Source organism: Ranitomeya variabilis, chromosome 7 (genome assembly GCF_051348905.1).
Source record: "Ranitomeya variabilis isolate aRanVar5 chromosome 7, aRanVar5.hap1, whole genome shotgun sequence".
NCBI lineage: Eukaryota > Metazoa > Chordata > Amphibia > Anura > Dendrobatidae > Ranitomeya > Ranitomeya variabilis.
Genome location: NC_135238.1, coordinates 52,483,969 through 52,511,691, shown reverse-complemented (window position 1 = coordinate 52,511,691; position 27,723 = coordinate 52,483,969). Strand labels below are relative to the sequence as shown.

The following is a 27,723-nucleotide window of genomic DNA, read 5'->3' as shown; positions in this document are numbered from 1 at the left end:
TTTCATTCTTTATCTTTGATCTGGTTTAGTTTGTCAGTTACATAGAGCGTGATCCATCAGATTAAAATATTCCAAATAATAAAATGATACAGGAATATGCAATAATAAAATCATGGAGCGATAAGCACAGTCCACATTATACTGAAATGTACTACCCAGCAAAAAATGTCAGAAAAGAAGCACCAAGGCTATACTAACTAATAATACAAAGACGTTAGTTAAGTGAAGCTTTTTATGTTCTGTTTCACTCTTACACAAATCTTGCATTGCAAAATGTACCGTAAGGACATTGGTACAAAATAACCTTCTAAAAGAGATGTGGTCCATTTTACATTCAGTCTGATCTGTAGACAACACTGTATAGAGAAGGTGAAGCCCAGCATAAGGATATATCGGTTTGCTGAAAAAGATTCAGTAAAACCTGCAGTTCATTGAAATCCCTGTTTATATACATACAAGTCCAGTGGGCAGTCCTACCAGTGACTGACATTCTTCCCTGTACATGATGAGTAGGACCGCCCACTGGACTCCTGCATGCAAAACACCAGGGACTGCAATGGGTACAATACAAGTGTCACTGAAAAAAAATTAAAGGAAAAAAAAGTAAAATCAATCTGTTTAGCATCTCCTACTCTATAACATCCTGCCTGCAAGTCAGATATCATGTTCAACATGACAAGTTCCCTTTAACAAGTAATAATTAAAATTGGGCATATTTCAGCTTTTGTCAAAAACATAACTCCATTTCTCTAATGACAACCCAGCATGTCAGTCTGCCATAGGCCAACTACTATGCCTTTCAGACACTTCTATGGTTTCATTGGGTATAAGCTCTCGGTTGATTCATGGTCAAAAACTTCAGTTTCTGACCAACAAAATCTTCGATACCCAAGTTCACCCATTGCCAAGAACTTGGGGTTCTTCTGGACTGCCATGTACACATCGCAACAACCTCAGGGTCTACCTAAAGTAGTGCCATGGACCACCTGGTTATAAAGAAATAGTTCCTCTACAGGACTCTAATTTCCAGTAGAGGTGGAACTTGTTTTTGTAGCCAACCAGGCTCTTCGTAGAAGTATTTGCAGACAATGAGAAGTTCGCCAGGAGAACCTTTATAGAATATTCCTTGTTTTTATATCTCACCTCTAAAATAGCCCATAGTTGTATTCCTTCAGTGCTTCCTTCCTAATAGTTAGGCCACTTTCACACATCCAACATTCACAGTCCCAGTTTGTACCGCAATGTCTGGATAGGCCACGTGTCTCCAGGCCCAAACTCAACAGCTTCATAGACATAGTTGAGTTTGGGTTTGGAGACGCAAGGTCAGTCCAGATGTTGGGGTTCAAACTCAGACCATGAATGTTTGACATGTGAACATGGCCAGAGCATTAAATATGGAAAAACATTTCATGTGTCCAGTTTTATAAAATGAAAAAAAAAAAAATTTTTAGTCCAGGTCATCACTCGTATTTTGACTCATGGACGAATCGGTGGTCTTCATCCTATTGATATCGATCTTTTGTTTACCAGTAAATAAAATGAACACGAGATGAATAAAACAACCCAATATACAAATGTTATCATTTCCAACATAAAATTTCATATGATAAACGCTAAAAGTCAGAATTAAAAAAAAAAAAAAAAAAAAAAACCCTCACAAAGTTTGTTCCCATGCAACCAATCATAGCACGGCTTTCATCTTGCCAATACAGTATAAAAAATGAAAGCTGAACTCTGATTTCCCAGGTTTCTATGGGCAACTACGCCAGTTTTTCTTTCAGTTTTGAGAAATGCGGCCCAAAACTTTGACAAATCAGAACTATATTAAAAATAATAAAAAATAAAAACCTATTGTCCCATATAGCCTATTAGAAATAGAGCACAAATTCTGTATGGGATTTTTTTGATTATCTCCTGGATTTTATAAATAATAGGAAAAGAGTCAATGTCCCAGCTAACCACCATTCCTCAGCATCGCCAATAGTTGAGTCATGTCTCCTTTGGGCTCTTGTCCTCGCCTTTGATTTTCAATGCTCAGTCTGAGAAAGAGCTGTAATAGGGTCACTTCTTGGCCAGTTATCGGATCATGAAGGGCTGGGCATGTGGGGTTACAGTGTGGCCACTGACAGTTATCGATTAAATGGAAGGGGCATCCACGGACAGAAGTCTTTGGCCCCTTCCGCTCTTGAAAGCTTTTTATCCAGCACTGTAGAGCTCGTGATAAGGTGACTCCTTTCACCTGGAAGTTCAGCCAGTTGCTAAGAAAAGGAAAAGAAAACCTACTTAGAAAAAAAATCTATGTACACCTTCAAAGTTTTTTTTTTTTTTTTTTTTATTGTTCAGTTGCTTCCTAAATGCCAAGTCAAAGCAATTTTCAAGATGGTCGTCATTAAAAATGTTCCACCATTTTGCTACTGCAGATTGTTCGAGTCCTTTATCTAGACAAGTGTTTGGAAGAAATATCAGAAATCTGTCCATGATCATTCTGACATCTCTGGAGGATAACAGGAGGAAGATTGGAGGAGGTAGTACACAGATCTGAACTGGAGAGGGGGAAAGCATCATGAGGAGGGTTAAGAAAACAGACCATAGATTTAAAAAAAAAAAAAAAAAAAGAGGATCTAAACATTTTCCAAGAGCAACTTCTCCCAACGGATCCAGAAGTAATTTGGTGGTTAATACTGCTTTTTATAGCATGATGGAGCACCAAATTACTGGGGAAGTGTGATAACTAAGTGACTAAGAGCAAAAAAAAAAAAAAAGTGAAATTCTGGGTCCATGGCCAGGAAGCTCACCGGGTCTCAACACGATTGAGAACCTGTGGTCAATGCTCAAAAAGCAGGTGGAGAAAAAACAAAACAAAAACAGAAACTGTGATACCCCATTCTTGCCTAACCATTGCTTGGCATTGGCTGTCAGTCAGGATTTGGCCCAGACGCCGATATCCAGCATGTGCCAGGGTGAAGAGCAGAAGTGTTGAAAAATAAGGATCTACATTGGAAATATTGACTTTTTACATAAACTTGATGTACAGACTTGCCAAACATTTAAAAACTGAAGATTTTAAAACTAAAACTTTGTGAAAACCAAAATTAGTGTCGGTCTTAAAACTTTTACCCACGACTGTGGATTAGAAATTAGTCCAAATTTTCATTTTTTTTTTTTTTTTTTTTTTAAAACAACGTATAGATTTTGAAATCAATTCCTCTTTACCTTGTTGTGATAAGTGTGTGGGAGAAACAGGCCGGAGCAAACACTGCCCTGTAATATACAAGATAAAGTGTTTAAAACAGAATACTCTCCATTATCATGCAATACAACAAATAAAATTGCTTTTATCCTGCGTTTTTCTCTTGTGCAGACTGAAAGTTTAGTGCCCCCCCCCCAAAAAAAAAAAATCATGATGCAACTTCCTTAAAGTTTTTGCGCCAAAAACAGTGAAGAAGCGGATACCTGCGTTTTTGCACTTACCCAATTGTTTTCTATGGGTGAAAAGAAAATGCTGACAGTAGTGACATGCTACAGTTTCCAAAAATGCAGCCGTTGACCAAATCCGTCAGAAAAAAAAAAAACACTGCAAAAAGGCAACGTGTGAACATAGCCTTAAAGGTGCCTCCATTCGAGCATCACTGACTAAACTGACCTTGGTCTGCCAAGATCCATCAGCTCCACCATGAAGCTTCATCGTTGTCTCTTAAAAGCATAGAGACAGTTCTGTGTTCGCTCAGCTGACATTAGGTCTACATAAGTCCTTCTCCTCAGGGTCTTTAACCCCTTTAAACTTGTGTCATAAATTAATAACATTGTACAATTAAAATGGCCCACAGATCATACTGTAGCATAGACTTCATGCAAGCTGCAGAAAAACACACACATAGCGCCCCCTAGTGGCAACTTTATAATTTTAGTAGCGGTAGGTCTGCTACAGAGCGATGGATGGATTGCATTTAGTATTTTGGGTCTGGTCCCTCTTGATATGTAATAGATCTGTCTCCCGGCATAGACCGGTGACATGTGTCACTACGGCTAAATGCCAATGAAGCCTCTTCCAGTTCTTTGATCTGGAAACAGGTTTATCTCTTACGGGACTTCACGCAGGGATTTCTTAAGCTCTCTTCCAACGCCCTGTATGCTGTTCCACTGATTTGCCGTCATGAACTGGAAGTCCGTCTGGATATTTTCTATTCTTAGCTGTTCAACATCATAGAGCCATTGAACCACAAAGATAGGGGCTGAAAAAACAAAAGCAACGAAGACTGAAACAAAGATAAGAACACGGAAACAGAATAATAAATTTATAGGGATGAATAAAAAGTTGTTGATGACTTTCTATACAATATATGGTGAAAAGTCCAGCTCCTCGCCACTGAAGCAAGTCAACCATAGTATGGGTCACCAAGTGCTGAGGAGCAGAAGGCAGAAACGTCACCAATGACCCCATAACTGTAGAGTCGAAACCTCCTCTGGTATTAACATCAGTACAAAAACGGCAACAAGAGCTTCATGACATGGGTTTCTTTGGCCGAGCAGCTACTTACAAGCATATTGCCAAGGGTCAGACATTTATCTGGCATCTGATTGACATGTTGGGTTGGGCGAATCCCAGGAGATAGTCACATTTTCAGATGCTGGCCTCAGTTGACTTTTGACATCTCTTTATGGTAAAGCATCAAGATTTCCCTTAACTGGATGTACTGTAGCTTCCAACTTTGTGTGAACAGATTGGGGAAGAACTAGCCCTGTTCCTGAATGTGTGCCAAATGCACAAAGCAAGGTCCAAAAAGTCATAGTTGGTTGACTTGTGAACATGATTGAAGAACCCCCATAAAGCCCTGACATCAATGTACACCTTTAGGATTAATTAGAATGGAGATTGAGAGTCAGACCCTCTCATCTAACAGTGTCTGACCTAGCAAATGCTCTTCTAGATGAAGGGGCCAAAATTCCAGGAGGGACCTCCAAAATCATATTAGTTTCGACTCTTCTGGGAAGACTTTCTATATCTGCAAAAAGGGTGGTGGAGATGGGGAGCCAGCTCCATATTAAAGCTTATGGATTTATGGGTGGTCATACAAGCTCCTGTAAAACGTACAGGGGAGGTGTCCACTGTGTGGGAAAAGTGACTTCATATACTCCGGGTACACACCGGTGAAAGCGTCGCCTATATGCCTTCTCCACAATTAGTACCTTGTAGACTACATAATGACAGTTCACTCCGTGCTGGCCAGAAATAAGTGAAAATTATATTGGAAAAAAGCTGGAAATGCTCCACCACAATGCCATTAAATTCTCCACCCAAAACATACAGATGGTCGTATATACACACCATTAAATCTGAAGCAGAAGACAAAATTTAGTAATTACATTTAACTTGGAGATATTGCCTTTTTTAGATTCAGTTTCTCCAGAAAAAGGACAACACTTAGGTCCCAGTTATCACTTTATTGCCCGTCTTACAACAATCTTTGTCCTCTTCAGACTTACTGCTGTTTATGGCAGTCGTATCACCAGGTCTAGAACAAAGAACTTGACATTCCCACTGCCCTGCATATCCATCTGACTCTTATCAAAATAGTGGTTCTGACATACCCTTTATTTGACATGTGGACATTTACCAACTAACCCTCATTATTGGCATAAGGGAGATGATGGAATAACAGGAACCTTCTGTATGCTCATATCGAGAATATTCCATGACGCTTACTTTTCATTGAGGTGTATGACTTGGGGCCATAGAAGCACTGCCACTCATCTTCCTTTTTATATTGCTGCCTGCATCTCTCCGGGAGCGCTCCGTTCCAAAGTCTGCAAAGACAAAGTATGGGAAACGTCTTCTACAAATTCATTATATGTATATAACACTAGTACAGGTGCAGACAGAAAAAGGGCCTCTGTGTAACCCAAAGTATAGGAGGTGGTCCAACACTTAGGACATTAAGCATCACAAAAATTGGGGGCCCCAAAGTCCCTTGTCACATGTAGCATTTTGACTACTCTCCGTTCACTTCTAGGAAATTGTCAATTCATCTTGCTCTGCCCAAACCAGCAGAGAATGGAAAGGTGGTCATGCATGCCACCACTACGCCAACACCTGTAGTCTCAAAAAAATGGATGTCCCACCAGTCAGACCCCAACGATCATTTAAAACAAATTTTGAGGTTAGTCTATCAAGGCTTTTAGTGGTGGACCTGGTAGTATATGTGGTCAGCTAATGCATGGTGTCAGAAACAATTAGGTGGGTTCTTGATTTTCTTTGTCACTTACTTCAAGCCTTTTTTAATGGCGTCAGTCAGTGCACAGGAAGCTCCATCCATACAATCAGATTTTCCATGTTTACTTTCGAGGAACCATCCAGAATCCACCAGGCCTCGGACCTGCACAGTATCAGCAGTCAACTCTTCTACTAAGGAAGCCACCCGGTCTATGTTGATCAAGACTCCAGTACCTCCAGCGCTAAAACACATGAAGGAAGACATAACGTGACAAGCTCAGAAATCTATTACCTTAATTGCAACGACATAAAATCATGTGTTACAGGGGACAAGCACTCAACCATACAGGGGCCTTATTTTATGCTCCACGCTAAGGTAGCAACTCCCAGCCAGAGCTTGACACATAAGCTTCATTGGTATGTATCAGACTTAATTTGGGTCAGAAGACACACAGTAGGCCTGGAAATCTCAGTGATAACACGGACCATTAAATAATGCCACTATATGATCGTGTGAATACACCATTAGGCCTCATTCAGATGTCCGTGATTCACATGGTTTATCCATGCCTTTCCTCTGGACTTTATTGGCATAAAGACCTCTCCTAACATGTTAACATGTATTTTTAGAGCACATCAAAACTCACCCATTCAAATCAATTGGTCTTTGAACAAAACAACAAAAATGGGAGCGGAGAATAAGGGTCTATGCACACTTTTTTTGTGTTTTTCTGCACCGTTTCAGCATAAAGCCTGTAGGATTTCCTAGTAATAGCAAAGTGAGATTCCTGAAGTCTCATCCACACTGATTATTTTTTCCTTGCAGATTTATATCTGCACCATGTGAATTCTTTCAGCATTTTTGTTGCAATTTTTTCACCCATGCTAATGAATGGGAAAAACACATGTATTTTATGCTGAGTTTTCCTGCAAACCCATCAGTATTTGCAGAAGATTTTTGTGAAAATACTGAACATCTGCACTTACCGTAAGGTATTTTGAAACCAGGCTTGTTAAGGGGCCATATTGCCAATCGGAGCCAGGTGGTATACCAGATGGTCCAAATGTAACATCTATACAAAGCCTGCTCCACCTACTATGTGTCATTAAGAATACTGCTCATCTTGTCCAGTAGCAGAGGGGGATTCTGGCGTCTCAATTGCAGGTGAACAGTTACCTTTGCACCACTTAGGGCGCAGTCAGACAGCTGTATAAAGTAGACAACGTAAGGCCGGGGACACACACAACGTATAAAAAAAGGTCCGTTTTTCACGGACGAGAATCGCACAAATGTTTCCAAAACAGTGATCCGTGTGCAGTGCGAGGATGCGATTTCCTCGCATCAAATGATCCTTTTGACATCCGTATGGCATCCGTATGCTGAGATTTTCTCGCAGGCTTGCAAAACCGACATCTAATGGATTTATGTGCTCAAATGTTCGTTAAAACATATATACAGTATATCTCATTGAGAGATATATATATATATATATATTCTGTATTTATATTTAATTCAGCGCGATATCTGTGAAAAGCCGGTAATTCAATTGCCGGCTTTTCATTTCTCCTTCCCAAACCCGACATGATATGAGACATGGTAAACCATCTCATATCCCCTTTTTTTTGCATATTCCACACTACTAATGTTAGTAGTGTGTATGTGCAAAATGAGGGCGCTGTAGCGTGTCAAATAAAGGGTTAAATCGCGGGAAAAATTGGCGTGGGCTCCCGCACAATTTTCTCCACCAGAGCGGTAAAGCCAGTGACTGACGGCAGATATTAATAGCCAGGAGAGGGTCCATGGTTATTGGCCCCCCCGTGGCTACAAACATCTGCCCCCAGCCACCCCAGAAAAGTCACTCTGGAAGATTCGCCTATTCTGGCACTTGGCCACTCTCTTCCCACTCCCGTGTAGCGGTGGGATATGGGGTAATGAAGGGTTAATGCCACCTTGCTATTGTAAGGTGACATTAAGCCAGATTAATAATGGAGAGGCGTCAATTATGTCACCTATCCATTATTAATCCAATTGTCTGAAAGGGTTAAAAAACACACACGATTAAAAAGTAGTTTAATGAAATAAACACACAGGTTGTTTTAGTATTTTATTGCTCTCTCAATCCATCCGGAAGACCCTCGCTTGGCAAAATAATAAACCCACAATATACATACCCTCTCTGATGAACTGTCACGTCCCACGAGGTAATCCATCTGAAGGGGTTAAAATATTTTACAGGCAGGAGCCCTGCTAATGCAGCTGTGCTCGTGTCTGTAAGCCCCAGCGAATGAAGGAAATGTAGGTCAATGACCTATAGTTACCTTCAGTCGCGGTGATGCGCCCCCTTGTGGATGTCCTCATGTACTGCAGCCTGGGAACTTTTTCCCACGCTCCAGGTCATATGAGGACATCCACCAGGGGGCGCATCACCGCGACTGAAGGTAACTATAGGTCATTGACCTACATTTCCTTCATTCGCTGGGGCTTACAGACACGAGCACAGCTGCATTAGCAGGGCTCCTGCCTGTAAAATATTTTAACCCCTTCAGATGGATTACCTCGTGGGACGTGACAGTTCATCAGAGAGGGTATGTATATTGTGGGTTTATTATTTTGCCAAGCGAAGGTCTTCCGGATGGATTGAGAGAGCAATAAAATACTAAAACAACCTGTGTGTTTATTTCATTAAACTACTTTTTAATCGTGTGTGTGTGTGCGCGTGTTTTTTTAACCCTTTCAGACAATTGGATTAATAATGGATAGGTGACATAATTGACGCCTCTCCATTATTAATCTGGCTTAATGTCACCTTACAATAGCAAGGTGGCATTAACCCTTCATTACCCCATATCCCACCGCTACACGGGAGTGGGAAGAGAGTGGCCAAGTGCCAGAATAGGCGCATCTTCCAGATGTGCCTTTTCTGGGGTGGCTGGGGGCAGATGTTTGTAGCCAGGGGGGGGCCCAATAACCATGGACCCTCTCTAGGCTATTAATATCTGCCCTCAGTCACTGGCTTTACCACTCTGGCGGAGAAAATTGCGCGGGAGCCCACGCCAATTTTTTCCGCAATTTAACCCTTTATTTTACAAGCTACAGCGCCCAAATTTTGCACATACACACTACTAACATTAGTAGTGTGGAATATGCAAAAAAAAGGGGGATATGAGATGGTTTACTGTATGTAAACCATGTCTCATATCATGTTGGGTTTAGGCAGGAGAAATGAAAAGACGGCAATTGAATTACCGGCTTTTCTCTAACACCGCTGCGTATTTCTCGCAATGCACACGCTTGGTCCGTGTATAATCCGATTTTTTCTCGCACCCATAGACTTGCATTGGCGAGTCTCGGCTGAGATACGCTGACAATCGCAGCATGCTGCGATTTCACTCGGATCCTGAATACGGTGGAGAAAATATCGGATGATGGGAGCTGCACCATAGATTAACATTGGGCCGAGTGCTATGCGATTTTTTATCGCATAGCACTCGTCCGTATTACGGTCTAGTGTGACCCCGGCCTAACGCTCGGACTGGTCGGCAGCTATCCCGACCCAAGCGTGACAGCTGCATAGAAATACATGAAGTGGTCACACTTGGGTCAGGAGAGCCACCGGCCAGTCAAAGCACTGCATTCCGATTTCACTCCAATTTATATAGCAGTTTGACTTTGTCCTTATAGCGATACCACTGCTTGCTTCCGCAGCTCGAAGATCTTTATTGTTCACCCCCATTGGATATTTTTGGTAAACGCTGTGGATTTTGTTGCGGCAAAGTACGAATCCTCTGCACATTTGGACCTTTGCATTGCAAGGGTTTACATACAATCACAGCACAATTAATGAAATTTGCTGACAATTTCCCACATAGAATTAAAATAAACATTTTTTACCCAATGGGAACAAATATATTACTTGAGGGAATTGCAACCCACTTTGTTCCCTCATGTTCCTTGAAGCTTTTCAAAGTAGGCTTACGCAGAGCGGTGGAAGGTTTGTCCCTTTATGTCAATAACACAGCTGCTGGGTATAATCAAAACCATCTAACATATACATCCGCTTCGCTTTGTCACACAAGGAGATGGATGCATTGAAGGCACAATATCTGGATGCCAAGGCTGACCTGAGAGAGTCATCACTTTCTGCTTAATGGATAACTAGCGGTGTAGGCGGTAAACAGAAAACCTGCCATCAGGCTGCACATTTTTTTTCCTTTTTACATTTAATAAAAGAAAGTTCAACTAAAGTCACAAAACTTCTGGAGGGTCTTTTCAAACTGTCTGCAGTGTAGGTTCATGGTGTGCAATATAGACTGTTGGGTCATAGGTCCCCCTATTTATCGGACAAAGGGCAAGAGAAAACTTTTGGCCACAGTTCTGTAGGCACACCTCAAGGTTTCCGCTATTTTACTACTATTTCCAGGATTTTTTTTTTCCTTGCATAACTGAGGTCTATTTTAAAAAAATGGCATCCACTAAAGTGTGGAGAGTGTGAGGTCACTCATGTTTTTTCTTAAAGTTCGTTGCCCCAAGAAGGTGCACTTCTGAATGAGTTTGGGCAATTGGCTGAACAACCGGCCCAAAAAGTGCGCTCTGGTGATGCGGCTAGCAGAGCCAGTTTTGGCAGTGCAGCATCGGAGGTGCACATGGGCATTAAGGCTGGTCGGGACCACCTAGTCTCAGAGCATCACATGCAAGCTGTATAGCACAGAGTGGAAGTGCGCACTTTTTACCAAGGAAACCTGCCAGTACAGAGATGGCTGGTAACTTCAGCTAATCAAAATAGCAAAAAAAAGCTGCACACAATAGAATAAGAGTGATGTTTAAAATGGGTTGCCCCTTTAGTAAATTTTGGTGCTCCGGCACAGCCGTCGCCAGAGTTGTTCACATTCTCTGGTATTGGCTGCAGTGCCAACAGTGCTACTAGGGCAGTGAGCTCAGTGGATCTGCCCAAGTAGCCAGAGCGTCCCGCTGAGAGACACTGAGCAGTGATGGCTATGCAGGAAGCAGCATTGGGGACAAAGTTGGACCCAGGAAGGGCAAGTAAGGCTTGTTTGTTTTCATAAACTATGTCCGGGGACAACTCCTTTAAGAACGGAGTGGATTTTTAATAAGTAAATTGCGAAGTTGTTGGTTTTAAAGAGCACCTTGCAATTTTAACAGTTTAGGAAAAAGACAACCACTTTGAAAAAAAAAATATGTGAAACGCACTTGTTTTAGCATAGACGAGGAAGGCAAAAGGGACCCCAGCTCACAGCCACCTCTTTTCCTTTTATTACACCATCCAAATTTAAACATTTTGATGGACAAAGAAAAATTCTCATCTTTGAAGTGGTATTGACATCTTATATCTTATAAAGTGGTGGCACAGTGCTCTGATGGGTATGGGCCATCTTCAGGTGTTTCAACTGATCCAAAAAATGAAGCTACCGTAGAGCCTGATTAACCCTGCAACTTCTGCAGTTTTTCAGCTGTGCAGGGTTCTGCAGCCAGCCTCAGCCTCTGATTGGAGGCGCCAAGAGCTAGATTTCACCAATTTATAGGTGTCACAGTCCAATATTCAGTGTCCGTACAAACAGGGATGTCCTGAGCAGCCATTGGTCTCTGACCTGAGCTTCGCAGCCTCACGGGTTTGAGACTGTCGGTCAGGACATCATCCTTAATACTCACACCACGAACCTGTCAGTGCGTTGGCCTGATCGAAGAATAAACTATAATGTCTATGGCCAATTTAGGCTACTTTCACACTTCCGTCAGTACGGGGCCGTCGCAAACAGTCGGCCCGACGTACCGACGGACGTTGTGCTAAATTTAGCACAACGTGGGCAGCGGATGCAGTTTTACAACGCATCCACTGCCCAGTGTGATGAGTGGGGAGGTGGGGGCGGAGTTCCAGCCGCGCATGCGCGGTTGGAAATGGCAGACACAAAAACGTTACATTGAAAATTTTTTTGTGCGTCACGTCCGCCAAAACATTACGCATCCGTCGCACAACTGATGCGACGTGTGCCCACGTGGGGAAAATCTACAACAAAAAAATGCATGTTAAAAATAAAACAAACAAAAAAAACAAAAAAAAAACACACACACACCACTTAATTTACGCAAAGTTTTTCATCCCAAGAGATGAAAAAAATTCTCCACCAAGTATTAAACATGTGCACATACCCTAATGTTCCCATAAAAAAATATATATCTATCTATTTATCACAGACCAGTGGACAGTCATAGGCTAGAATGCAGGGGCGGACACAGACTGCAGAGGGCCCCTGTGCAAGAAATTTTCCTGGGCCCCCCCCCCCCATACTGCAACAAAGTTATGTAAACATATAGGTTGTAATATTTATTATCTGTTTAGAACACAACTATCAAATCTAAATAATAAACTCACGTTCAATATTACACAACTGAATATAACACAAAGCAGTCATCTATAAAGCTGTGCCGCCACATATAATGCTCCATACAATTCATTATGGCCCAGATGCTCCATATAATGCTGTGCCGCCACATATAATGCTCCATACAATTCATTATGGCCCCATAGATGCTCCATATAACGCTGTGCCTGTGCCGCCACATATAATGCTCCATACAATTCATTATGGCCCCATAGATGCTCCATATAATGCTGTGCCTGTGCCGCCACATATAATGCTCCATACAATTCATTATGGCCCCATAGATGCTCCATATAACGCTGTGCCGCCACATATAATGCTCCATAGTCCATACAATTCATTATGGCCCAGATGCTCCACATAATGCTGTGCCGCCACATATAATGCTCCATACAATTCATTATTACCCCATAGATGCTCCATCCATAATATGGAGCATCTATGGGGCCATAATGAGTAATGGAGCATTATATGTGGCGGCACAGCTTTATATGGACTCCCTCCCTATAAAGCTGTGCCGCCAGATATAATAAATGCTCCAATTCATTATGGCCCCCATAGATAGATGCTGAGTGTCTGATGCTCCGTCCATATATAACGCCTGTGCCGCTCCAATTCATTATGGCCCCGGGCCCGGCCCCCAGGGCCCCATAGATAGATGCTGAGTGATGCTGCTCCGTCCATATATAACGCCTGTGCCACCACATATAAATGCATATACTCACCTCGGCTCGACTCTCGTCTCTGCCCGCCCGCTGGTCCTCACCGTCCCGTCTCTCCGCACTGACTGATCAGGCAGAGGGCGGCGCGCACACTATACGTCATCCGCGTCACCGCGTGCCCTCTGACCTGAACAGTCAGAGCGCAGAGACGGGACCAGAAGATGGAGCGGCGCGTGGATCGTGGACAGGTAAATATACTCACCTCCTGCTCCTGGCTCCTTCTCCCAGACCCGGACTGTGGACAGATCATGGTCTCCGCAGACTCCGGGCAGTGGCGGGCGCCGGGCACGGCAGCTTCTGAGGCTGCTCCAGCGGTCATGTCACTCGCCGGCCCGGCGCTTATTACAGCAGGAAATTCAGGAATGATGATCCACGCGTCGCAGCGGCAGGCAGGCTGCAGTGCAGCAGCACAGTCACGAGTCACAACAATTGCCGACGTGCCGTGCATGTCCGTCGGGTCGGGCCCCCTCCCCGCTCTGGGCCCCGGTGCGGTTGCACCGGTTGAACCGGCGGTATGTCCGCCCCTGCTAGAATGGGTACATGTTCTATCTCTGAAAACACAGATAGACCATGTACTCAATTCATGGATGTCCGATTTAAGCCTAAATTCAGATCTTTTTATCCAGACTATACACATTTAGGTGATCACACGCAGATAGATGTTATCTATGGACTTTGATCAACAGATGCAGACGCATTGTAAATATGAATAGGACAATACAAAACGTAAATAATGAGGAATATACCTGGAACCTGCCAGAATGACACTTTTTGCCTGTTTAATGCCCTTCGGCACCAACTCGCGAATCACCTCCAGTATAATCGCTGAGCCCATAAATGCATAGTCTGTAGGAAACAAAGAAACTTTAGGTTCAGATCAGAGTTGTGATTTCTGTTTTCCTTTTCAGACACAGAAGAAAGGAGTTCTAGCAGGCATGGATCAGTGGTGTCCAGCAAAACCCAATTGACAGTTTAGGTCCGTCGAGTTCCACCAAAATGTTTTTGTTTTTTTTTCCCTTAAATATAGCGAGAACATTGTTGTATGCAACCCTATTTTTTCTGCCAAACCTGACAGAAGGAACCTCCACCAACATTATATGCACAGAATATATTCTCAGGAGTTCTGAACTAATTTTTTTTTTTTAAATCGAAAAAAAAGGGAGAAATTCTCTATATCAATACTATGTAAAAGGAATTGCACATAAGGTAATTGCATTAAATACATCTGGACCACCCACAGACTATAAACGTGGAGGCAGTCCACTCTGATCTCTGCACTGACGTTCTTGGGGGTAACAAAATAAAAAAAATAGAAAAAACCAGAGCCAGTGCAGTCTAAGCAGCCTTGCAAAAATTATTTAAACTGTGGGGGAGGGAAGTCCGTAAGGGTACCGTCACACAGTGGCATTTTCATCGCTACGACCGCACGATTCGTGACGTTGCAGCGTCGTATGATTATCGCTCCAGCGTCGTAGACTGCGGTCACACGTTGCAATACACGGCGCTGGAGCGATAATTTCATGACGTATTTGCGATGTAGAAGCCGTTGGTTACTGTGCGCACATCGTATACAACCTATGTCACACAATGCAATCATGCCGCCACAGCGGGACACTAGACGACGAAAGAAAGTTTCAAACGATCTGCTACGACGTACGATTCTCAGCGGGGTTCCGGATCGCAGTAGCGTGTCAGACAGCGATATCGTAACGATATCGCTAGAACGTCACGAATCGTGCCGTCGTAGCGATGAAAATGCCACTGTGTGACGGTACCCTTAGACACAGTCAGACTACCCAGAGAGAAAATAAACATGGTTTATTACCATGTTTACCTTCTCGATCTTTGTATGCACAGCACTGAACTAAAGCCATGTCTACACAAATTAGAAAGCACTGACAGTGCCTCTTCCTCCAAACCTAGGAAACACAGCAAGCACAGCTACGCAGTCAGGAGGCTGAAATTCCCTTGTAGGTGAGACCAATATACCAGCCCTAAATTACAAGGGATGTTAAAACATCTTTGAGGTAGGGCGAGGAGAGGTGGGACAGCATTTTAAGACTTTCTGGAGGCACAATGCAATCTATATCAAAATAATAGTGCATACACACATGCATTTCATATTTTTCTGTACTTTTTCTTCTGATATAAGAAAAAAAGGAATATAGAAATGACAAAAATTAAGCCCCATGTGCTGTGAAAAAAAAAAAAAAAAAAGGGAAAAATTAATTTAAATATCTGAACGAGAAAATTATAGACATGTTAAAAGCACATGTGTACTAAAACCTAAACATGTCCCTGTTCAGGAAGCAGGGAGAGACGTGTGTGTGTGTGTGTGTGTGTGTGTGTGTGTGTGTGTGTGTGTGTGTGTGTGTGTGTGTGTGTGTGTGTGTGTGTGTGTGTGTGTGTGTGTGTGAGAGAGAGAATGTGGGGTTAGTACATGGGCCACTCAAACTTTAACCCATGGTAGTTGCATTAATATAAGACTCTGTACAAGATCTTAAGTTGTCTAATTATTATGATGTTTTAAGGACAGGATATTTTTAAAGCGAGAACATCTTAAAATAAAAAAATTAAAAAAAAAAGTACCGGTCCGGGATCTGGAGATGTTTCCACTCCAGACATCACTGGAGCAATATGGCACAAAGCTGTGGAAGAGAGAATAAAACAATTAGTTTGACTGTACTGAACGCTATAAAACTAATTTGTAACGTTTATTAGCCTTCTAAGTCCCCATGCACACTAGTGTTAATGTTTTTTTGTTGTTGCAGGGTTCAGTACGAATCCTACACAAAAAAAAATAAAAAAAAATAATTGCAACCTGCTCCAATAGACAATAGCTTCATACAAGAGCAGAGCCAGTACGGCTGCCATAGGCTTCATACCATGAGCAATATTACCCATGTGCAAATGTTGGTTTACCTACACTTTTTTTTTTTTGGAAGGGGGTGGGTTCTATGATGTTTGGACCTCAGGACCCAAATCTTTGGATAAGTCATTACACCGATTATCTTGATTTGAGATGAGTGTTTTTTAGCGTGTGTGTTACCCAACGTTATGTTTAGAAATAGTATTATTCCTGAAGAAAACATGGAAAAATTGCTATCGCAGTGGCAAGTCCCATTTAAGTTTGTGTTTTATGAAGGTTTTTTTTATGTGCCTTTTTAAATAAATTATGGATGGAAAACGCTGCATGCGACCAAGCCTTTTTCGTGAATGGTCTCAACGGGTCTTGGCACTAAACTAGTCAATAGCAATCTGCCCTGTGTTTCTGCTGATTTATTTATTTATTTTTTTAAAGATGCAAGTTTCTCTTTTTACTTCGACTTTTTAGCCCCAAAACACCAAGTCTGTACTTAAAACACAACTGCGATTTTACCTGTCTTGAGTGGCATATCATGGGTCATTAATATTTTGTGCACCCTAACCCATGGACGGAGTCTCTTGTACCAGTCTAATATTGAACACCTTAGGTCTAACAGTTCCAGAAACATGAATGGGATTAATGATAGTCATAACCTCTGGACTCTCCATAGGCGCAGCGACATATGGCGCTGAACAGCACATGAATAAGAACCCACAATTTTTACTGCCTCAGGAAAACAAAACAAAAACCCACACAAAAACAAACAAACAAACAAACAGCTTTGGGACAGATTAAGCAATACTGGTGTTGTCAATGCACTGAAGCGCTTGTTGGAGTATGATGCCCCAAAGTCATTAAGGCCATGTTCACACGTTGAGTATTTGGTCAGTATTTTACCTCAGTATTTGTAAGCCAAAACCAGGAGAGGAACAATCAGAGGAAAAGTATAATAGAAACATGTCACCATCACCATTTCAGTATTCATCACCTACTCCACTCCTGGATTTGGCTTACAAATACTGAGGTAAAAAATTCACCAAATACTCAACGTGGCCTAACAGGTCTAGAGGAGCACTTGTGGTGTAAAAGACGCCGGCACTTTTGGTACTTTTCTGAGATTACTCAATATGATAGTAGAATGTCTTATGACTGGTCTCAAAATGATTTTAGACTCATTTTACCAATGTTAGAATAATAAAACAAGTGCAAAGAAGTAAAAACACAAAACAAAAAAACACAAAGTTGATAAATTGCAAATCAACCCTCAATGGGACCTGGCAGGTTTCTATGGGCAAATCTTCCACCAATCTCATGTATAATTGGGCACGGTCTTGTATAATGTTGTGGTCTATTAGAAAACTTACACGGCATTTAGATTCCACCAATGCGGATTCTCATCCTGTCGGGGAGATAAAATTCCTATACCTGCCAAAAATAAGAGGACGTGAGCCAAGTATGTATCCTGCTGCAAAACCTACATGGTATTGGTTACATTAGCAAGTCAGATACATGCTTCAGATAAAGACATGGTTTAGAGAAAACCTGTCAAATATGCATTTTACATACACAACAACTATTTTTATCCTAAAAGACTTTGGCACTTCATTGACAGACACCCCCCACCCCATCCTCTATAACCATGGTTATTCTACCGCGCATAGTAACCAAATTTCATATACTGGTTTTGAAGATGCTGTATTTAATTGTTTCTAAGATAGATTTCCAAAATTGGATGCCTTATGGAGGCACCGTGTCATGGTAGCATATGGATTATCTACTTCTACATGGTACAAAGGTATAGAGAGACAGGAGGACATTTTATTAAGACTAGTATATCACACACCAGTCTTGAAGGAAAGGTCTGCTGGACTAAGGGGCACAAAATTTACTAAGAGGCACACACCTAAATAAATATGGTGAATTTTTTGATTATCTGTTCACTTGTGATGAGCGAATGTGCTTGGATAAGGCCTTACCCGAACACGCTTGAGTGCATGCCGAAGACACTCAGTTAGCTCCCGAGCATGCTCCAATAACACCTTATCCAAGCATGTTCGCTCATAGCGGTTCTTTACCAAAAAATAAAAGCTAGTAGAACCAGTTTTCTGAGGAACATTACAGTAAATTTGGTGTTGACCCTCCTGACAGTAATTCATTCATTGCAGAGTCACAAAAATTGGCTCAGATCTTGTGATTTTTTTTTTTTTTATAGCAGAAACCTGGTTTAGATATATTGACAATGTCCCGTTCAGGCCTCATTCAGATGTAATTTTTTTTTTCATATGCCAAAAAAAAAAAAAATCCACACCATTTCATCATTGATTATCAGTTTCATCGTATTTTCACACATGAGAAAAAAATAAAGTTAAAATACTGGACATGTGAACAGCCCCATAGACTGTGGTAGGTATTGAATAGATGACAAGTGTCTGATCATTGCTGGTGATGAGCGAATATACTCGTTATTCGAGGTTTCCCGAGCACGGTCGGGTGACCTCCGAGTATTTTTTAGTACTCAGAGATTTCGTTTTCATCGCCGCAGCTGAATGATTTACATCTGTTAGCCAGCATAAGTACATGAGGGGGTTGCCTGGTTGCTAGGGAATCCCCACATGTAATCAAGCTGGCTAAGAGATGTAAATCATTCAGTTGAGGAAAACTAAATCTCTGAGCACTAAAAAATACTCGGAGATCACCCGAGCGTGCTCGGGAAATCTCGAACAACGAGTATATTCGCTCATCACTAATCATTGCCCCTTACTCTAATCAGAAGCAGGATAACAAGCCTCCCCCACTCCATACAATCAAGTAGGTACCCTGCCACTGCACTGAAGGTCTACGGGTCCAAAAGAAACAGGCATCGTGGTATCTAGTTGTCTCAAGCAGTCCCATACACTTGGATAGAGTGGCATCGCACAGGCTCCATTTAAATAATTCCGCACAGCAGATGTACAGGGTCTTGAGACATCTAGTACTCATGAGGGTCCTAGCGATCAGCCATTTTTCCTGAAATTCATGGCCAAAATTCAGACTGGCCAGGAGTCTCCTGACCCAAAGTCAACAGCTGTTGAGTTGAGCTAGATCCATGGCCAGTCCAAATATTGCCATCCGTGCATGTTAGGACTTGTGAAACTGCCCCAATCCTGTAAAAAGATTATAAAAAGGTATGTTCAAGAAGGAATAAAAAATAAAAAAAACTTCAAGGTTACCTCTTCTGCTTTTTGGCCAGTTGGAGGAGCTCATTAGGCGCTTAGTATTCCTGTATCTAACATCACAAGTCTCCTTGCTGTAACAACACCACCCTCCTGGAAAGAAAAAAAGAAAATCTTATATCTAACATATGATTACTTCTTGCAGCTACTTAGAAGAGAAGACCCCAGCCATTTTTCTGGCTTAACCATTAATAGAGAAAATAAGAAGGTGATAGGTTGGGCAGTAAAACAGAATCTGTACCTTCAAGAAATATTATCCATCGCTTGCTGGTTTTGGTTTCTCGTATGTAATACCTGTGAGTGCAAAAGGCAGAAGAGAAGTTATCTCGAACATCTACTTGGTCTGATGGTCTGTCAATGTGCTTACCCTGCTGTGGTTCCATCATTGCAGGTCACCTGGGTGTTCTTCAGTAGATACAGCCTCATATCATCTGAGACTTTCTGCTCAGTCCATGAAGCCAACATGGAGCTTCTTGTTGGAATCAAAGTCTGTTCGAGTAAGGAAACATTCACTGAAGACATCCCAGGAACAGAAATAGATTGCTCCTCAAAACCCAGTTGGACAACTTCTCTACCCTGAAGTGAATTTCTTGAACTGCCTTTATTTCCACGTCTGGATTGTGGTATCACCTCATCCACAGTAAACATAACCAGGATGACTGCTATCAGCAGCATATTGTGCGCCTTTGTTCTCACTCCGTCCAGTTACTTCAAATTACAGACCTAAAACAAAAGCTTAGCATGAGATGGAAACAATACTGCAGGAAAGACAGTTGGGCCACCCAGAACCCTGTCTTATGTTTGTGAACGGAGAAAATGCCAGATTCCCTAAACCAGTTTTTTTGAAAAGCTGGAATATGGCCTGGGGTCTGAATGGAGAAGATTAGTGAAGGTTCCTCAAACCATAGTCCATCTCAGATATTAGGACTAGCACAGTGATTAAGAGCTGCACCTGGAGCCCTGTATATGAGAGTTGTGGTAGGAGAGCTCAATGTCTGTTTGGAGCAGGTCACTGGTGATCAGCCTGGAAAATGGGGTGAGAAATGTACAGTACTGCAATTCTGAGGGCATTTTGAGTCCTCTGAGAAACCCTTAGCCCTCATTCAGATGTTTACTTTAGGGTGGGGTTTTTTAGTGCTTGTGAGAAAAATGGACTGTCATTTTCAAATGTTTTTTGCGTTATTTGCCTGTTTTTCTCATGTTAAAAAAAAAATAAATAAAAAATTCCTACCCATTAACATTAAAAAAAAAAAAAAAAAAAAAAGTTACAAAGTGTGTGCTGTCTTTTTTTTTTCCTATGGACTCATTGATTGAAAAGAGCAAGTTTGATTTGTGGCTGTGATTTAAAAAAAGCAGAAAAAAACGACATGTTTGGGTTTTAGTTTTTTTTGCATACACCCTGTCTGAAAAAACATGGACATGTGAACTGGCCCAAATTAGGCCTAATTCAGACGTCAGACTGATTTTTTGCATACATTAAAAACCATTGAGTGTCATCAGTGTGGGTTTTTTTTTTGTTTTCAATCTAATTTTCATCAGTGTTTGGACATTGTGTCAGCTTTTACCATCAATGTTTTTCAAGTACGAAAAAATAAATTAGAAACCTTCTCTTATTTATTGCAATGTTAATCACTGACAATGCAAGGATGTCATCCATGTGCTATCCATGATTTTGATCTGTGTGGGTAATATTGATTTACGACTCCGATCTAACACAGACATGTTTTTTTTTTTTTTTTCTAAAAAAAGGACATATGAATAACACCATAGACTTTAATGGATACATGTTCTACCCATGAAAAATACCGACAGAACATGTACAAGGCTCACAAATATCCGCTTGAGGACTTAGGTACATGTTTTATCTATGGAAAACCTAGTTGGAAAATGGCATTCTGAGTAAAGCCTTATGCCTGGAGATATTTCAAGCTTGGAACTTTGCAGAGCAACATTTATTTGAATTGTTTGCTTGTGGAAAACACAAGCCATCGTTATTAAGCTATGTGAAATAAGAGAAAATAACTGAAAACTTTAGTGTGCAAACTATTCATCCCCCTAAAGTCAGTACATAGTAGAGCTTCAGCAATTACAGCTGCAAATTGCCTTGGATAAGTCTCTATCAGCTTTCTACATCTTGTCAATGAGATTTTGCCTATTTCTCAAAGCAAAACGGCTGAACTCCTTGTTAGGTGTCGAGTTCCCACCGCTGCACAGGGGGAATCTCAAACCATGTCTGCTGCGGTCTCCCATTCTACATCAGCCACAGTGGAGCCTGCTCAGCAGAGATGTCGGTCCCAGCATCTGGCTCAGCCTGATACTGTGCAAAGGGTTACTGCTGCCTTTCCAGGCTCTGCTTTTGTAGCCAGCACCGGTCAGCAGCAGGCTTTTCTGGGACTAAGTCCTGCTTTGCACACACTGAGCATGCCCACGGGAGGACCTCTCATTGGAGGTCGGGGATCACACGCTCAGGCCCTGTAGCAGCTCCTATTGGTTCTCCAGGAAGGTCCTGAAGAGCTGCAACTATAAAACGTTCGCATGGCCACACGGCCATGTGCTAGTATCAAATGTGTATGGCTTAGGCCAGTGGATACTATACCACTCTTTATACATGTGTTGTGGGACTGTACACTTAGGCAGGCAGTTAGCTGTTGGCTTGCTTGCAAGCACAACCCTAGTTAGGGCAATAGTTTTTGTGTACAGCGCGACTCTGTGAGTCAACAGAGATCACTTCCAGTTCACACGGGATGAAGCTTAACCCACGTGTGAGCTCAGAGTTTATCCGCCATTACTTTGCAGCAGATATCTCTGCATGGTGGACTCCGGGCTGCGAACGCACCTTGTTGCTTCCTACCTATACTCTCACCTCTGGTGAACAGCGATCTTCAAGTCTGACCGCAGTAGAATGTCTGTCTGCCTGTAACTTCTCCTTCCTCCATAGAATCTTACAAGCACCAACTTTCATTGCATATCTCAATAATGTGAAAGCCTGTCTTAACTGAATATACATTTTTCTCTATGATTTGAGCGTGAATGGCCAGTGAAAGAGGAGAAAAAAAAGTAGACTTCTCTAATAATATATAATAAGGTTTCTCATTTTCAGGTGTACGATTAATTAATGCAATAAAAATGATAGCTTCTCTTTAAGCCACCCAGCAATATAATCAGGGTGTCTGTCATTACTTTATGATGCCCTCGGATAGAGACTTGCCACTGATTCCCTTAGGCTAAGTTCACACGTTCAGTGTTTGGTCAGTATTTTACATCAGTATTTGTAAGCCAAATCCAGAAATGGGCGAAAAATGTGGTGACATGTTTATTATACTTTTCCTCTGATTGTTCAACTCCTGGTTTTGCCTACAAATACTGAGGTAAAATACTGACCAAATACTGAATGTGTGAATGTGGCCTTCAAGAAACAATAGTGTGCAGATGACCTTGGACTAGAGTGACCCAAGGATCACCGCTGGCATTTTATCTGCCTCTAGTTGCTCTGCTTTTTTAATTATGAAGTCCGGGGTTGTTAGCAGATCTCCATTCTACCATATTTGAGAATACCTCGGTTCTGTATCTTCGGGTCTGTATTCGTTCCAACACCCAGATTCCCATCGGCTCTGTGAAACTGTGCCAATCTACGAAAGCCCTGTGCGAATATATCGGGCAAGCAGAATTCTTTGATCTCTCTCCACTTGGCTCCTGAGTAGAAGGATCAGTTTATATGGCTTCTTACTATCTAACATATTCTGGATGTGTGAGACTGATCCTAAACACGCTCCGGTGCCTCAGGCCTTGTGCACACGTTATACTGTCCTGCCTTGTCAGGAGCTCGAACAGGACTTCCGTGGAGGCTCATGGCGCCTCTACTGTCCCTCTGTATGTCTCTAATCTCATATGTCTTGCGGCTGTTAGACAGAGGCACCACATGCATGTCTAGAGGCTGTTTATGAGGTAATCCTTGCATGTGTTGTGGCTGTCGACATGCAGCCGCGGGGACTCGAACATATTCTTCAAGCACACTGAAGACACTCGGTTAGCACCTGAGCATGCTCAGATAACACCTTATCCCAGCACGTTCGCCCATCACTACTCACCTGTGATGTGGTCTGAGGTCATATGTAAGCACGAAAACTTGCAGCAAAATACAGAGTTAAGCCCCTCATACACATAAGACTAATGTCGAATGAACCTGTCAATATCGGCGGCATTGACCAACAGTATAACATGTCTTCTGGCTTCTTGACAAATTATGTCAGGAGAGAGAAGTATCCAGCATGTCCAGTGTTGTACTGCCTGTCCTTTTTTTTTTTTCTTTGAAAAAGCTGCTGCCAAAGGAGTTTGACAGTGGCTTTCTCATGGAGAATTTATTTTTTAGTATTGTATTTTATTGAATAGAATACAAATGGCAAATAGTGAAATCTGTGGAATAAATCCACAGCAGAAATTGTAATTTTTGTGAATTTAAATTCTGCAATGTAGGTCTATTTCTGCTGATGGGAATGAAATTCCCTAAAATCTCACTCGCTTTGCTTGTACAAAATCCATGGTAGAAAATTGTTAGTATTGTTTAGTTTTCACACTGAGCTTTTGGTGAGTTTTTGATGTTACAGAATTTCTGCTCCTATTATGTAACTAAGGATACTTACGTTTTTTTATTGACTTTTTTTAACATTTGACATTATGGTTTTTGTCTCTTGTTGGTGTTTCATTCTTTAAATAAATCTGCCTTGTTTTTGAAACTTCCTGGTATTTGCCGTTAACAAAACTTTATTGATACAGTCATGCGCGGATTACATGTTTTCGATGCGTTTCCGAAGTAGAAACGTACTTAAAGTGCATGTTCGTTTTTTACCTGCGGAATTTCCACATCAAATGCAAGTCTATATGGAGACTCTGCCCAGAAAACTCAGTGTACCCGCAAGAGAAATTAACATTGATGCTGCATTTTTTTGAAGCAGCAAAAATACGCACCAAAATCTCATCGTACAGGAAATAAAAAATTATTGAAACATGGAAAATCCCATGAATAGCTATGATATGATGCCTCATGATAACTGAGTTATTGTAGGGTTTAAGTTCCCACGATGAGTTTTTGACACTCCGTATTGTCACTGCACAAAAAATGCAGCGTCTGACAGTTCCAGGAAAGTGGATGGGATTTATAGAAATCTCCTGCCTACTGGGCTTCATTTTTTACACAGTGCATGTTTTAAGTCTGCAAAATGTAAATTTTTCCTTGTGGGTACGCTGTTTTTTACGTGCGAATTTTCCCCATAGAATTTTGTTAAGATGCGGAAAATCCACAGGTAATAAAATGTATGTAATTCGCACATGACTATCAATAAAGTTTTGTCAGAGCCAAATACCATAAAGCATCGAAAATAAAGCAGATACCAAAAAGTCAAAAACCTGAGGAACAAAAACACCATAAAAATGCAGGTAAAAAATAAAAATGATTTTTTTCTTTATTTTTTTTTGTGTTTTTTTAAGATGCATTTTGAAACGTGTTTTAAACACGAAAGTAACCTAATATCCCCAATAAAGCTATGTTTACACTTTGTTTTTTTAGCATTTTTTAAGCATTTTTTATGTAATTTGTCAGCTGTGTTTTACAGTACCATCAAAATCGATGATTTCAGAAATCACATGCACACAGCTTGTGTTTTTTTGTCCTCAGTATTTTGTGCAATACCTTGATATTTGGAAAATGCTGCATTTTTCACCCATTGAAAGCAATGAAAAAACTGCTGAAAAAATGCAGGTATCAGTTTTTGGTGTCAAAGCCTGATGACGTAGAATCGGTTATTTTTTATGCGCTAAACTTTATCAGCATGTACAAGAGACAAATGTACCATGACAAAAATGAAGCAAAAAACACAATAAAAAAACTTAGCAAAACCTGCTTTTTCGAAGCAAGTTTCTTATAGCCAAGAGAGCAGGTTTTGCATCAAAAATGCAACCTGTGAACATAGCCTAAAAGACACCTAAAATTCACCAAATACACATCATGGCAAAATAGCCTAAGGCAATCTAATCATGTGCAGTCCTTTGTAAGATCACAAAAAAAGCACCTTCGGCTTTGCTATATCGAAGAATGGACATGACCTGAAGAAGGACTGATACATATTTGCATGTGTCTATATATAAATAGGTTTCTGTTTCCATCCAATCCATGCTGCATTCTAGAAGAAGGAACATTTTCCAATAAATGTCATTAACCAACGTAAAATATCTACATGGTAAAATAAGTCACAAACTAGCCAGTAGCCAAATACATGCAGAAAAAGGATGAAAAGTGCACATTTTTCTGACCTTTGCAACATGCTAGTGATAAAATCATCTCCATACAGAAGGGTGAACATATCATATACTGTAGAAAATACATTAATAGGAGGCATCGCTGGCAGCATGAAGAAAGGACAGCCTACAGAGGTAATAAAGCCATACACTTAGCTTACCTCTGGGAGCACAGAGGATCCGACCACCAGACACGAGCCCCTCTCGGGAAGAAAACACTTCATCCTCCTATGTGGTGCACATATACTGTATTTTGGATGGCAGCTGGATGACTCATTGATCTGTAAAGGGGATTACAAGCCTAGTCCCCTCACATCCCTGAAATGCAGGACATCAATAGACATCAAAGGGACATGCCTGGCCAAGGTTAAACTGCTTAACACCGTCATTGCTGGGGAACAAGGAATGCAGAACAGTTCCCCACAAAGACCCAAAGCATTTTATTTCATTTAACGGGAAGTGATATTTACATACCGACAAGGTTATTCTCATTCTTCGACCTTTCAGATGTATTATCGGGCAGGTTACTATACAATAGTGCAGCGCAAGGAAGGGATTAGGGTCTGGAGTAGTGATAAGGTGTTATCCGAGCATGCTCGGGTGCTGACCGAGTGTCTTCGGCGTGCTCGAAATATATGTTCGAGTCCCTGCAGCTGCATGTCTCAGGGCTGTTCGGATACATACAGGGAATCCATGCATCTGTTGAACAGCCGCGTGCTTGGATAACACCTTATTCCAGTGTAGGAGAGAAGACCGGGCTGTGGGTGCTGACAGGGCACTGGGTCCAGAACTGCTGGGGCCGGGCCTGCCGTTGCCGGTGGGAAGGAGATTTGGGATGGAACAAACCTTGAACTTGGGAGGAAGCGGCGTAGTGAGCCAGGTTGACATAAAAGGGTTTAGGTGGGAAAGGAAAGGGGCTTCCCGCCAGAGAGAGGAGTCAGAGTGGACCGGCGCTGAACTATGGGGAAAGATAGGCCGTGTGGTAGCAATCGAGACCAGGAAGAGTGCGGGCTCCTGGGTTTCGGCGGGCGCAGGCCAAGTGGAGGAGTGTGATGCGCATCCCTTGGTGGAGCTACGATATAACGGATTAGGGGCTCAGCGGGTAAGACCGGTAACCGCCCGCTGTTGCCAGAAGTGAGGACAGCTTGTTAGGCGGGCAAGCCTGAAGACCGGCCTCAGTCCGCAATCGACCAACCATCTGAACCAGGAGCAGAAACGGACAGCGGATTCACGCTAAGTGAAATTGATATATAAACTACCATTTTGAGTGAAATTTCCCCTTGTTCTTCCCCTCATCCTTTGTTCATTTATTTCCTGTTGCTTCCTGTGAGGAGGTCATATTTGTTTTGATAAAATAAGTAATTGTTAACCCCTGCTCTGTGCGTCTGTGTCACTGCATCCGAATACTAAATAAATAATAAATACTAAATATTGAAAAGTTCTACAATGGTCTCATTTAATTTGTGCTTCCATTTTTCACCATTCCAGTTGATAATTTTGTTTAGATTGACAGGCTGCACTGGTGCATTGCTAGTTCTTTTAACCACTGAGAAGCGAGACAACGGGCCCTATACGTTATTGCATTACGGTCCTTTTTTGTCTAGTTAGACCCGATACTAATGCACAGAGCTAGGAGATAGCCACGAGCCACAGATTAGGGGCCCACAAGCCAAGGCGATGCTTTATGAGACAATCTGCCCTCCAGAACGGTACATTATAGCATACTGCTGCTAACAATGATGCTGATACATTTAGCTCCCCGATTCGTCATTTGCTGCTTTTTTTCAAGTCTTTTCTTTTTTTATTTAGTCTAGGGATATTTCCTGCTGTTTTTGTGCCAAACTCTTTAGAATGGCCCAAGCAATTCATGAAATCTGAGCAAAATTAAAAATCCTTTTTATGTCTGTCTTTAACCTTTTTTTTCCAACTACTTTGACTCAAAAAGTCACATGTTCCACTAAAATGTCGCCAAATTTGCGCAACTATTCCAGACATACATACTGTAAAATCTTTCCAGGCCTG

At 41.7% G+C, this 27,723-nt stretch overlaps 1 protein-coding gene across 3 annotated transcripts; it reads right to left on the bottom strand.

Annotated features, from left to right (window-relative positions):
- On the bottom strand, positions 1-25,965 carry LOC143785942 (palmitoleoyl-protein carboxylesterase notum2-like). 3 transcript variants are annotated; one of them, XM_077275086.1, is made up of 12 exons: positions 25,863-25,965; positions 19,778-20,133; positions 19,652-19,704; positions 19,408-19,503; positions 17,563-17,623; positions 15,922-15,980; positions 14,079-14,178; positions 6,265-6,453; positions 5,705-5,805; positions 4,085-4,232; positions 3,214-3,261; positions 1-2,258 (listed from the first exon to the last, which is right to left on the bottom strand). In XM_077275086.1, the coding sequence occupies exons 2-12, from the start codon at positions 20,083-20,085 to the stop codon at positions 1,955-1,957; spliced, it is 1,467 nt and encodes a 488-aa protein (XP_077131201.1). In that variant the 5' UTR covers positions 20,086-20,133; positions 25,863-25,965; the 3' UTR covers positions 1-1,954. The 3 variants fall into 3 exon arrangements, with proteins under 3 accessions (XP_077131201.1, XP_077131200.1, XP_077131202.1); XM_077275085.1 differs by lacking the exon at positions 25,863-25,965 and having other exon boundaries at positions 19,778-20,347; XM_077275087.1 differs by lacking the exons at positions 1-2,258; positions 25,863-25,965 and adding an exon at positions 2,356-2,543 and having other exon boundaries at positions 19,778-20,223.
- Between the last annotated feature and the right edge of the window lie 1,758 nt (positions 25,966-27,723).